The 13,376-nt window shown below is 36.3% G+C and overlaps 1 protein-coding gene across 2 annotated transcripts in view; it reads left to right on the top strand.

Annotated features, from left to right (window-relative positions):
• Nucleotides 1-13,376, top strand: part of AFG1L (AFG1 like ATPase) — a 64,437-nt gene that overhangs the window by 33,622 nt on the left and 17,439 nt on the right. For both annotated transcript variants that reach the window (XM_040060753.2, XM_040060752.2), the window contains 3 exons: nucleotides 6,873-6,955; nucleotides 10,272-10,342; nucleotides 10,599-10,699. In XM_040060753.2, coding sequence (XP_039916687.1) covers nucleotides 6,873-6,955; nucleotides 10,272-10,342; nucleotides 10,599-10,699 — 255 coding nt within the window. The remainder of the gene's footprint in view (nucleotides 1-6,872; nucleotides 6,956-10,271; nucleotides 10,343-10,598; nucleotides 10,700-13,376) is intronic.

Below are 13,376 nucleotides of genomic sequence, written 5' to 3'. Positions count from 1 at the left end.
CTTTTGAATGATTGCTAATTACCCCAGAGGTCATATATAGTGCTTATGAGGATTCATTGACATTTTCTTTAAGTCTACTGTTTCAACAACATCTGAACAAGGAGACAAAACTAGATGTACATCTAGAAATGTTTGGACCAAGTTTTTATCCACCACCAAATACCTGGTGATTGCCTTTCTCCTTCCTCCTCTTCCTAAGTAGATCTCAATCCGATGGCTTAGTGGAGCAGAGGGTTAGGAGTGCTACAAACTTGGTTTTTTTTTTTCTTTTTTCTTTTTTTTTTGTTTTCAAGTAAGGCAAAATGATAAAAGGAGCAGCCCTTTGAAGGTCCCTCACCTGTACCATGCATGCTCATGACTAACAGTCTGGTTGATCTCCTTGTAGAGCTGCACCAGAGAGGAAACTGCACTTAACCTTGTACTCTTCTCTCAGCTGGCTGTGGACAGACCTGTCCAGCTCATGAGTCCCAGCTGAACCAGACTGATATTCTCAAATTTCACATGCTGGTGACTGTCACATGCTGGTGACTTTGAGAGTACATGGAATTAAAAACCTGTGGGTATGCTTTGTATGTCAGCGATAATGTTTTTCATTACATACTACATTTTTGCTTAAGATGATTCTTGTTCTAACATAGTTATGTAAACTGCCAGTTGTAGTGGTATCCCTTGGATGGAGAAAGCTTTTCTTGAAATTGCTTAAGGAAGAATTTTAATAAAGAAGAAATAATATCCTAGTTGATAATCTAACACTATGTGGAGTCAACTAATGAAAAAATAAAAAAGGTTAAATCTAGTGAGCTTTGTTTACCTGAGGAACTCTTTCTGTTAGCTGGTGACTCTCATCACATGTCTACATGTTGTGTGATATGGGAGAACATCTTAGGCTGAATGTAAATGTATGAGAAGAATGATTGCAAATGAACCTAATTACTTTCTGATTTGCTGGAGGAAAGGAGTATTAGCGATCCTGTATTTTGTTAATGGAGAACAAATCAGAGGATGCATTTGAAAAGGAAGATGAGGACCTATGTGAAAATTGTGATTCCTTCTCCTCAGAAAGAGTGGCTGGAAGTTGCAGTTCTTAGATAGGCATGGTTACTAACAGTATGTATTCTAATGTGCTTATTCAGAGGCCAAGAGTATTAATTGTGCAGCTTTGCCTGCTTGGGGATAGAACTATACTCTTCTCTGCTCGTATGGAAGATGAACATTTGATACTGCAGATGCAGTGCTTCCGCTGCATTGTCCAGTATGTGGTTTGACCCAGGTGTGAAAGGCTGTGAAAACTCATCAGGTGTGGGGATTAAGGTGGTCATCCTCCTAAATGGAAGCAGTCTTCTGTCTGTGTTCCCCTACGTCTTCTCTGGAAGTCCTCAGATACATGGGTTTGTCAACTAAGTGCTAATCTGAGCACTCCAGTTGGTTTTTTTGGCTGTTGATAAGAATTCTGGGGTGATTAGTTTGTCTATTCTTGTGGTCTAGTGGGATAATTTATAAGTTGTCTTTTTGGTTGGGGTTTTTTTTTGTTTTAATACCATTAAAATTCAGAGCAGAGAATGGTAATTGAGTTGACTTACGGTGATTTTCAAGGTTAAGAAATATCTACTCACTTGCATTATCAAGTGTTACCAGCTGATCACAATATGTGAGCTCAGAGGGCACATGATACTTAGTATTTATTGTTATAAAGTATATATATATATATAAAGTATTGTTATAAAGTATATATTGTTATAAACTTAGTGTTTATTGTAACCACAAGGCCATCTGTAGCATTTCAGGGCTTTTTGTGACACAAGGGAGACATGTGTGACACACATCTTGAGAACCTGCAGGTTATCCAGCTAACTTGGACTGCCTTCTGAAATGTTCTGAAGTTTTTTCTTCATAATAGTCTATCCTGCTGTGTGCTTTAATCTCTTGAGCAGTTAAACGTTTCAATAGCTACCATTCTTGATTGCAGCTATAAAGAAATATCAGAGGTACTTATTGGAAAAAAAATATTTGTTAGTCTGTATTTAATAACTTTCTAGAGTAGGTCTATTGATAGTCTAATTTTATCTCTTCTGTCTAAAGGTGATCGTTTTAAGTGTTCTTGAGTTGATCCGTGAGGCTTTACCTTTTTTTTTCCTTTTGGAATAAAAAGTTTTTGTGCCACTCAGTGGGAATGAGTGCATGCTTACACTGCATTTTTAACTTACTAATTACATCTTCAATTCTGTAATTGTATTTGCTCTTTGTATATATAAATACATAAATGACTTCAAAATAAATTGTATAAATAATTGATTTTATGCATTTGAATTGAATAGGGTTAAGTCAGACTTTAAATATCAATGGAATAGAAAATCTCTTGGAAACTGTTGATGGTTCCACTAGACTGACTGTAGCTTCAATATTAAGTATTTATTTCAAAATAAGTTTAGCCCAAAATGAAATTTGAAAATGCAAAACTCCATCCTAAGAAATGGAAACCAATTATTATAGTTATGGGTTTGACAATTAAGTGCTAACAACCTGAGCACTCCAATTAATTCTTTGGCTGTTGATTAGGATTCTGTGGTGATTAGTGAGTGTGAAAATGCAATCACATCTGTAGGGTTTAATCAGTTCTGTGCTGCATGAGGAAGTCCAAAGATGGAGAAAGTAGAACTTCTATGTGTAATCTTAGTAGAGGTTTTCCCCATGCTATGAGAAGCTGAAGGGTAAAAAGTAGAGAAGCCTATCTTTTTATCCCTCTCCAAACTTGCAGGATTTTTAAATTAGAGAACTGATTTTTAGTACCATGATGCAGGAGAATAATGTTGCTGATACCTGTGAAGACAAGACACGTGGTGATACTCACTTATGCACCCTCTCTACTGTTCAGTATTTTGGTCTTACACTTGTGAGCACAATTTGTTTTTCCATACCATGCAACCATGTATCTGGTTTTCCTTCTTGCAAAGCTAGTATTTTAAATGTTTAGCTTGGATATTTACATTATTGTGGTGCTTTACTTTCTTTTGTTATATGTTCTGGTTATACATTGTCCTTTTAACATTTAAAGCATGTATCCTAAAAAAATAAAATATATATATATATATATAAAAAATATGAATATTTTTCCTTCTGCATTCCTGTGAAGCAGATAAGTAAATGTTTATGTGTGCAGAAACAAAAAACCGTGGTGGGTACCTTTGTTGACAAAGGAAACCCCAAAAGGAAAAACTTCTGGCTCTCGACTTGGCACATAACTTCTCTGGGACCTTTCTGACTGAGCAAAGGTGACCATGCTGGTGAGCATCTCCCTTTAGAGCTATCTCCAAGGGTCCATTCTTAACTAGGAGAAGAGATGGTGGTGGTGTTGTCTGGCAGTGCAAGCAATCCTCCTACTAGTGCCCTTCAGTTCGCTGCTGGTGCTGTCCCACCCTTTCTCTCCTCTACTGTGTAGAGCTCAGTTTGTGTAAATAACATTTCCAATCTCTATTTGGGGGCTTGGGGGTTCTTTTGTTATTTTCCATTAGCACCTATGCATCTGTACCCATCATATAGTCACATAAGGAAAGGTTCTTCCTACCCTGCAAAGCTTATAATCTAACTGCAGGAATTACGTCTTAAAGGACTGTTTTCTGAGAGCATGTTGTGATTCAGATTATGATATTTGAGTTCATTTTGTGTATATTCATACAGTGTCTTAACACAATAGATGTGGGTGAGCTTTGAAGTGTCTTAGTGAAAATAATTCGCAATGAGCATGGATAGACACCTGAACCTGTAGAAGGTTTAGGAAATTTCTGTGGCTCTTTTAATTGTATTTAGAATATGATCTCTATATGGCCAGAGCACCATCCTGAACTGACCATCAGTCTGGAGAGGCCAAACACATTAATTAATTAGGAACTTCCAAGGAATAAATATTTTTGAAAGTACTAAGTACTTGGTTCCTGTTAGCTGTCCCTTGCTTTTATGCTTGCACTATGTGTTACAGAAACCTGCTGTACATCAGAATTCTGTTTTTTTCATTTTGTTTATATTTGGTTTAGTTGACTTTCACCTCCTAAGGAAGCAAAAAATCACTAGGACTATATTAACTGTATTTTATAGGTCTCTGAACAGAATTCTGCTATTGCATTTTTGGCTGAAAGGTCTTATATGTAACAGGTTTTTTTGAAATAAACTATATCATGTTGCATCATATTCAAATCAAAAATAGTACATCATTACAGACATACAAGTAAAGCTTATAGGGAAGGAAATATCTGTTAAGTAATGTTTGTAGCTTAAAAAAAAGTCCAAAAACGTAAATAATTTTTGAACACACAAGTTCTTTTTAACTAGAGTCACTAATCATAGTGGATTTTCCTGAAGAGTGCTAATACTAATTACTTCAAAGAGAAAAGAGAAGGAAGACGAAAACACCCAAAAAGGGCATCTTCTCTTTCACTGTATTGGTAGCATTTACATCTTCAGTTCCATGGTTCTTACCTCCAAACCACATTCAATGTAATGTTAAATCATGGAGTCGTAAAAGCTGTTGGTGCATGTAAGTGACAGGTTTTAAGTGGATCACAAATGGACTGAAACAGCGAAGCACTGGGCATCGTCAGGCTGCACTGACCTGCTTCTTAATACAGCCCAGTACAAGTCTGTATCTGAGCGCACAGGACACCTGCCTGTCATTGGCAGCTGAGCCTCCAGTGCCACTGTAAATGTCAGGGAACAAATTTAAACCAGCTACAGTGTTCAGGTGTGCTTTTGTTCTTTCAGCCCTACCATAACCATGGAACACTCTCAAGTGTATGTGGGTCTGTGTTCACTTTTCACTACGTGCAGCACAATATCCTGAGGGAGCAGTAGAGTTCAAAAATCCAACTTGAGAGCCAAAGAGATGAGGCTGAATTCATGTAAAATTCCCATCTCTTGTTTCCAGGAAGAAACAAACCATAATGATTAACAGCATTACTAAATTTGCAAGTATCTAAAGTTAGTCTAAGTAATCTCACAGACCTCAAAGCTGTAGTAGTAATCTGCGGGATTTTTCCCCCTATTAACATAAAGAAAATAGTACTTAAATTAATCTACTACTTTGGAAAAATAAACCATTAGGTAGAAAGATGCTGGCAGAGAAAAGCTAAGTGAACTAGCTTTGCTGTGAAATTTCAGTAATCTTCCTTCTGGCCTTGGCTGCCAGGCTGATGCTGAAGAAAAGCTTAACATCCTCCCTCCCCTGTGCATATTATTACTTGCCTCTGGAACTTTTTTCTTCTGCTCTGTTATTCTCTTTCTTTGTGAGCTCTCACGAAAAGAAAGGGAATAGATTATAATAATATTGTAGCACCAATGCTATTGTGTTTGCAGTAGCCTTAGTCCAAGATAATGATTTGATTAGCATGGCTTTTTCACTTACTGGAATTAAAGATACATGGATTTTCCTGGGATTCGGTGCTTTCAGGATGATTTTTTTTTTTAACCTTCTTTCTACAGCTGTATCTCTTTGAGATACAGAGAAGTTGGAGGTTTAAAGTAGGTATAGAGCCTTCACTAACAGCCAAGGCCAAAAAATTAGTGCAATGAGTCATCACCGTAATTCCTGCAGATATTTGTGATCTGTGTCCTATGCAATGCATTTGTTCAAAAGGGCCATTGTTCCTTAAACCACTGATGGTAGTTCTTCTAAATGTTTTCCCTGCAATGTAGTTGCTATGAATGAGGTTTGACATTTCCAATTTTGTTATTTGAATGGCCTCAAGGAGGCTTTGAAAAATTCGAACATGCAAAATATGAAATGCTTAACAAGAATATTAAAGATAAACCAATAGTTCATGGTCCAGTGAAGAAGCAGACTGATTTAGTGGATTCTAGAAAATGGAAGAATTTTACTAGTGTTGAATTACATTAAAAAAAAAAAAGTTTTATTGTTTCAACTAAATTGTTGATAGAGCTATATTTTCTAAAATACTAAAACTTTTCTTCTCTTTCTTCTATAGCTTATTTTGCTTCTTGCTATATATAACACCCAGAAGTTGTGCATGTTGGAAGTAGTCATAACAGATAAGCAGAGCTATTCCCTTTGCCGGGGGGGAAGTTAAAAATCTTGATCTTACTGATACTGGTGAGAATTTTGCTCTCAGCCTCAGGCCTCAAATCAAAAAAAGCACCCTTTATTGTAGCTGGGTTTAAGTTTTCTAACAGAAGCAATAATTGTAACTACTCAGGGACATCTGTACCATACTTAGAATCTTACAGGTTGTTTGAAGAGGAGCAAAAAAGATCCTTTTCTGAGTTAATTCAGACATTGCAAAAATGAAATAAAATCTTTTAGATATAGAGCTTTGTTTATTCCCCCCTTGTCCTTTTTGCAGAAAAACTTGGTGTGGTTCATATATTTGATCTTTTTATTGTAAAATCTTTGCTTTTCTTAGTAGAAGGAAAAGATAAAATTATTTTTAGTTTATGAAATAGAAGTGGTTTCACTTGTTGCTGGAATTTGTTTCTGTTCCATTAAACTTCTAGTGCTTCTAATTTTGTATTTCAAAATGTATATATTTTAATGTGAAAATAATTATTTTTGCAACAACCGGTGCCTAGAGAGGAGTAATATCCACCCTCATTTCATCCCATGTGCTTCTAATCTGTATTAATTTTTTAGTTGATGGACTTGTGATAGACCATTTTGTTTTGCATATGTGAGTGATTTTCAGCTTATTTCTTTGCTTTGATAATTGCAAATGAGACTTCAGCTTTTAGATCTTGAATTTCAGTTTTGCAGATGATATTAATGCTGATGGTTTATCGCAGCAGTGTGTCTTCTCTATATCACAGACCGTAGTAAATACAGCTTTGGCTTGATGCAAGCTATTCTTTTTTATTTTTTTTTGTTCCTGTAGAAATACTGCAGCACAGTCCAGCTTGATTCTGGAATAGACTACAGGAAACGAGTGCTTCCAGCTGCTGGAAAACTTTACTACCTGTAAGTTTATCTATGATTGTATTTGCTCTATTTTTCCTTCTTATTAGCCAATAATTTCCTATTCAATGGGAAATGAAAAATGTATAGTAGAATTAGCAGGGTGTGACTTTTCCTTTCTTTGCCTTCTGGTCCGTTTTGTTCAGCAAACCGCCTTCCATTATGCCTTGATATTAACTTCATTAAACTACATTTTCGGTATCCACACTAGCATCATTTATAATGTGTGACTGAATAAAAACTAATTAGATTTTTTGGGGAGGTGTGGTGTTTGGAGAACTGAAGTGACAGATGGTTAGAAAGTAATGAATATCCTCTTGTAAAAGATTGTACAATTCTCTTATAATAGAAGAACATCCTTATTGTATTTAAGTAATTAAGTATTTATAGAAATCCAGTGACAAGGATTCATTTAATTTCGGGTGTTTCCAATGCTGTGGATTAAAAAACCCAACACCCTTCTGTTTTGACAGATTGTTTTTGTTTATCATGACAAAATTTCTTAGCACTTTATATTTGCAAATAAATATATTTTAAAATCACAGTTGTGTTTCTGACTGCAGCATAAATCTGCAATAGGAGCATCCTCTTTAATACTTTGAAACCTTTGCAATGCAAGCATTTTTCTATCTTGTATTTTCTCTTGTATTATTATTATTTAGTCAATGACAACCTGAACAAATCAGACTACAATAGCTTAATATTAGATTTATAACGATTGTACCTTTAAAATGCTGATTTTAAAATCACGTGTCCATCAAGAAAAGTGGTGTATTTTTATTGCTGTGACGGGTGTTTGAAACCAAGTATGTCCATGCTACTTTTTAATAAAGTTAGATGTTGTAGTTATTTGTCTGGAAGGAGGAATACTGCTCGGTAGAACTACAACTGGTAACTCTTCCTGCTTTTGAAAGGAATTTCATATATGGAAAACAGGTCCAATGCAAGTTCTGTATCCTTAAACTGTGGCTGTATGAACTTGAGAAAAGTTGCTCTTGTTCTGTGTTCTTGCCTGGCTCCACTTGCTCGGTGCTTTGTCACATCTGCTCAGAAGTACTTTCTGAAGCCATCACTGGTCCCCGTGTGTTGCTCACCACGGCCCTCGTTCTGAGCGCTGCTGTCCCTGCCTGTGGTGCTGCTCCCTGTGCCTGCTGCACTCTTTCTGTTGGACACTGGTGGAGAGCACCTGCCACATTCTTTTCTCGCTGTCCATACTCTGAAGAAAAGAAAAGGATATTTGTGTTTCTAGCAGGTAATAGGCCAAACATGGTGCCTGTGGCGTCAGCTCTCAGAGGAGAAGCAATACAAACAAGTTCCAGGAGTAGTACCCAGCCAAAATATTTCATTGTGTTCTGCTGTAAAACTTGTGATGAAGTGAATGGCAGAGATGGGCAGTAATTCTGTCTTATGCTCTGTTACTGAAAAGATGTTGGTTGCCTTCAGAACTTGATGTGTAAACCATTAGGAAGCAGTGGGGCTAAAAAAAACCCCTGTAGCTGCCAATAGAATTAGGTACATATTTCTCTGTCCTTTCTTCTTCTGAGGGTTAGCTTAGTATGTGGGGATTCCTTTCTGTTTGATTTGTTTTAAAATTAGGTACTGTGCAGTAGTTTGCTACAGATTTCTGAAATTTAATTAGCAGTTCTTGTACCCCAAAGAAAATGTTCTTGTTCAACGTGTATATGTTCTTCTGTTAATGGCTGTAGTATCATTGTTACAGTTTTTAAAGAATCCTCTTGATGCTTCTATATGTTATGTAGTCCAGTCTTCATTTAAAATATGTAACTGAGGGTTACTAAAAGCTGTTTCATACTCATCTGAGAGCAATCAGTGCAACACAATTACAAGATGCCTGATCAAAGCAACTTCATTGATCTCAGTCTCAGCTGTCTATTTTCAAAACAAACTTTCTTGGCAATTAGGTACAAAAATTCACCTTGGCATCATATTCACCTGTTTCTTCTGGTAGCCTTTCAAGTGAAAGTTTTGTTACTGATATGCATACACATACTCTCTGAGATATATATAGCTATAGATATATTTATATAATCTTTACCCCCTTGTATGGTCTTTTTTTTTCCTGGTGTTGTCTGTTCTTTTTATTTTACATTTTGTCAGAGAAATGCATCATACCAATCTCAATGTTGAGAGAAACTTCTAGAATTTTATGTAACCTCCTAGTCAGAAAAATTTTTAAAGTCTTCAAATGGCACTTTTTGTGATTTCGTGAGTTTTAATTTTTTTCCCCAAATTCTTTGTATGTTCAAGGTTTGTCATTGTTAAGCTATAGCTAAAAAGTAGTTATTCAGTTCTGCTGTAACATTTTTAAGATGCTTAAGGCCTAATGAGCAGAAGAGTATTTGTTTAACAAGCTGATATTCATTTGTCGGTTAAGGGGATGTCTAGAACTGTGTGAAGCATCAGTCCATCAAGGTCTGTAAAATAAGACTTCACACCAAAAGACTTTACACAAACTTCAGTGAAACATTATATATCCTAGTTCTAGTTTGTTGTCTACCGTAACATTAATTTATTATTCTCATCTAGAAATCTTATCTATCTCTCTATCTATCCATCCATTTTTAAGAATAAAATATGGAAAGTTTGGCTCTCTAACCTATTCAGTGATTACAGAAAATGGACTGATTTTTTAATTCTTGTGGCCCAGAAGATGAATGTAAACTTTACTTTAGCTATGAGCACAGATATTTTGCATTTCACTACCTGTAGTTGATCTTTTCCCAAGCAGTATTAGGAACAGAGGCTGGGAAACTGCTGAAACTGCTAATGCAGAGATCATAGTGGTATTTTTAATTTCACAGTTTAATTTTGCAATTTGTTTGGTCAATATAATTGGTTGACTTGACACAGCACCCCCCCAAAAAAAAGAAAAATCTGCTTCAACATCTAATTTCACAAAGTCCCCTCTCAGAAATTTCAAAGGATACTTCTTCAGGTGCTTGACTGCCTTGCCTTGCCTTGTCTATTTGCTCTTATTTTGCATGCAAGATAGAGCCAGAAGCCTTTTTTCTCATTGTGTACACATAGTGTTAATGGATCTGCTCTGCCTGTATTGCCTCATTACTGGAAACAGCTCAAAACACAGAAGTCTTTCAGTATATGCAAATAAGGCAGAATCATCTACCTGAGAGTTAATATTCTCTACTTTTAAGTGTATTCTAAATGTAATGTTTGTATTTAGAGCATAACATCCTGTTCTCTTTTTTTTATGGGCAAAAAGCTAAGCAGGCTCAGGCAGCTGTTTGATGTTGGCTTCAAGTGTTATTAATTTCATATTCTATTATTCTTTTCACTGTAGCACAAGTGAAGCTGATGTGGAGGCTGTCATGGATAAGTTGTTTGATGAGCTGGCTCAGAAACAAAATGATTGTACGTAAGTTAATTTCTCTTGAAAGAGAATACATTTAGAACACAATGCCCAATCTCCACTGACCAATTAATAAGTTCCATTGCTGTATATGGGTTGATGCCACACTCAAGTGGCAGTCATTGTATCAGCATTTTGTCTAATTTATGTGTTGAATCATGTGCTATTATTCATGAAGCTATGCATTTCCTATCTGTAAGAGATGAATTTTATAGTAATTATCCAGAGAAGATTGAGTCTTTGTTCATGTTCCCATAGTAACTAGACCAAGGATTCTAAAAGTGCAAGGCAGAGAGCTGAGGCTGAATAAAGCGTGTGGAACCATTGCAGACTTCACGTTTGAAGAGCTGTGTGACAGAGTGAGTACCCAGTCCAATCTAGATCAGTTAATGCTCAGACTTTTCACAGTTTAAAAAAATTTCTAATATTTCTAATCACACAAACTTGCTATTTTCCCAAGTTGCACTAAATTGAAAAGGCTTTTTAAAAAAAACTTGATTAACAGAAATGTTTTTAATTTAACAGGAAAAAAAATCCCTTTCCTCAAAAGAACCATATTAGTTTCTTTTTAGCGATATAGTAAATTCACTCTTAGGTATATCATAGATTATCTTCAAAAATCCTACTACAATGTATGCCTGGCCCAACATCATTGCTGGTATATGAGTGGTGGTAACATCTCAATATGTAAATAGCAGTCAAATGGTGTTTTTATAATGTGGGGTTTTAGTTTGATACTCAGGCAAAGGAATAGTGATCCTGGCACCACTGGAGTAATACAGCTGTTCCGTGCCTTGTTTTCAGCTACATGTACAAGGAATGTTTAATCCCAGGCCTTCTCAAAATATGCCAGATTTTGCTAAATACTGCCACATTCTCTGCTTAAACATGTGAGATGTGAATCTTGAAAAGTTCTCCTTGTATTTATCTTGTTCAGTGGGTTGGAAGACAATTCCCCAGGAGTTGCACTGCACTTCAGTAATCTCTGTACTGATGTCTGAAGTTGCTGTTAAATGATCACAACCCTAAACTGGGCCAATAGCACTTTTGATTCAGGATGGTGGCCAGTCTTTTGGTGATAACATTGTACTTTGACTTCATTGCAGTGTTGATAACTATTTGGACAGAAATTTCACTGGTTGTGTTTCAGACTTGTAGGTTTTAGACTGCTGGTTTTCCGTTTCAGACAAAACCAGTAAACCGTTTGTAACAGTGGACATGTGTCATAGATGGAATAGCTTTCCTTGCTTTTCCATCTAGGGGTTTTGAAATTTTTTCTGCCTTGTTCCCCTTAAAGTATGGGGAAGCTATGCTGTCAGCAAATACTGTTACAGTTCTTTAGTCCAGTAATGCCTTATGTAATTAAAGGGGATAATACATTACTTCTAAGTAGAAGTGCTCTGATTAGCTCACATGTCAGTGGTCTGAAGGTTCTTACACTGTTCAAGAATTATTTGGGGTTCAGATCATTTTGGCATAATGGAGCTGAGGGTCTTGGTTTGCACTCAGAGCAAGTAAGGAGAAACCTTATGAAATGTTAATCATTGTTTAACAGTATTGTTCTTACATGGATGGCCCAGGACTTAAGAATCTTGCTGTCTCAATTCAGATGCCTTCTGCAGATGTGTTATTGTCTCTTATAGCAAAATCACATGCTTAAAACTAAAGTTACATGGCAGACAGTAAATGGTTTTCTTTTGACGACTTCCTCAGTCATCGCTGATTTTTCTCTTCAGATCACTGAGGTATCTTCATAAATATTACATTAGTATGTTGATAAGGGGTATCAGCGTGCTCCCTTCATAGGCAGAAAAGTATAGTCATGAATATCAGAGCTGTCTATTAAATTTAGATGAATGTGATTTTTTTTTTTTCATTACTGTAAACTTTTGCAATTATTCATAGCAATGGCAGAAAATCTCCCTCAGTACAAGCTGCATTTAGGACCTTGCCTGCCCCACTGCTCTGTTTGCTTGACCTGCTGCCATTAAAATCTGCTAAAAGGAAAAATTCCAAAATAGAAAAATGCAGCTGTCAAGCCATGAAACTTTCTTCCTTTTTTTCTATGAATTCTTTTAAATTTTGATGGAAAAACTTTAACATGCAGTGTCTTTTTTAAACAGTCAGAGCGGAAAATTGCTCCCACTCATGTCACAGAAAACATAGGGAAAATCCGGAAGAGTGCACTGGTGGTTTATAGAAAAAATAACCCAAAATGAGGAGACATTGAACATGACAGGAAGTATAAAGTAATTTATATATATTCCAGTAAGCTTCCTAATAGTGGGAGTGATTTATGGAGGGATAAAGCAGAAATCTGTAGGGGACATAGCAACAAGGTATTTGCTACTTCTTGTGAAGCCAAATGGTAGATAAGTTAACAGGCATCATAAGTGCTACTGTGAAAAAAAGGAACGTAGAAAGCTGACAAAGACATAATGAAAAGCAAGATTGACAAAAGAAAATACTGGAGGGGAATTTTTTGGATTTGCATGGAGCAAATCTGCGGATTTCTTTGTGCAGGACATGGGGACAAAATCCCATGGGAAGGGGAAGGCAGATTGTAGGAAGGGACATGGGGCAGGAAATCTTCCTCGCTGGAGCCTGTTGCAGCCAGGTGAAGCTTAATTGACAGCTCAAGGAAAGTGTCCAGGTAGATAAGTGAAATCTAAAGTTGGTGTTGTAGGAGCTCATTAAACTTGTAACAGAATTGAAAACAGATTTGCAGTTGGTTTTCTAACAGTTTTAAGATGTGGTGACAAGCATGATAAATGGGAAATTTTCATTAATGGGGGAAAATGAGAGATAAGTGCTATTATTGAAACCTTGTGGGACAATTCATAAAACAATAATACAGAATGGGTGCTTACAGCCTACATAAAGAGAGAGTGGCTAAAAGAGGTGGAGAACAGTGTGCAACATTGAAGTTACTGGTACCTGCCTTAAAGTTAATTAATATGAGGTTCTTGAGTACATATCAGTCTACTAATTAGCAAACCCAGAAGGAAAGTACTCATAGGGATTTGTTGCAAATGG

Source organism: Hirundo rustica, chromosome 3 (genome assembly GCF_015227805.2).
Source record: "Hirundo rustica isolate bHirRus1 chromosome 3, bHirRus1.pri.v3, whole genome shotgun sequence".
Taxonomy (NCBI): Eukaryota; Metazoa; Chordata; class Aves; order Passeriformes; family Hirundinidae; genus Hirundo; species Hirundo rustica.
This window is presented reverse-complemented; position numbering and strand designations above follow the sequence as displayed.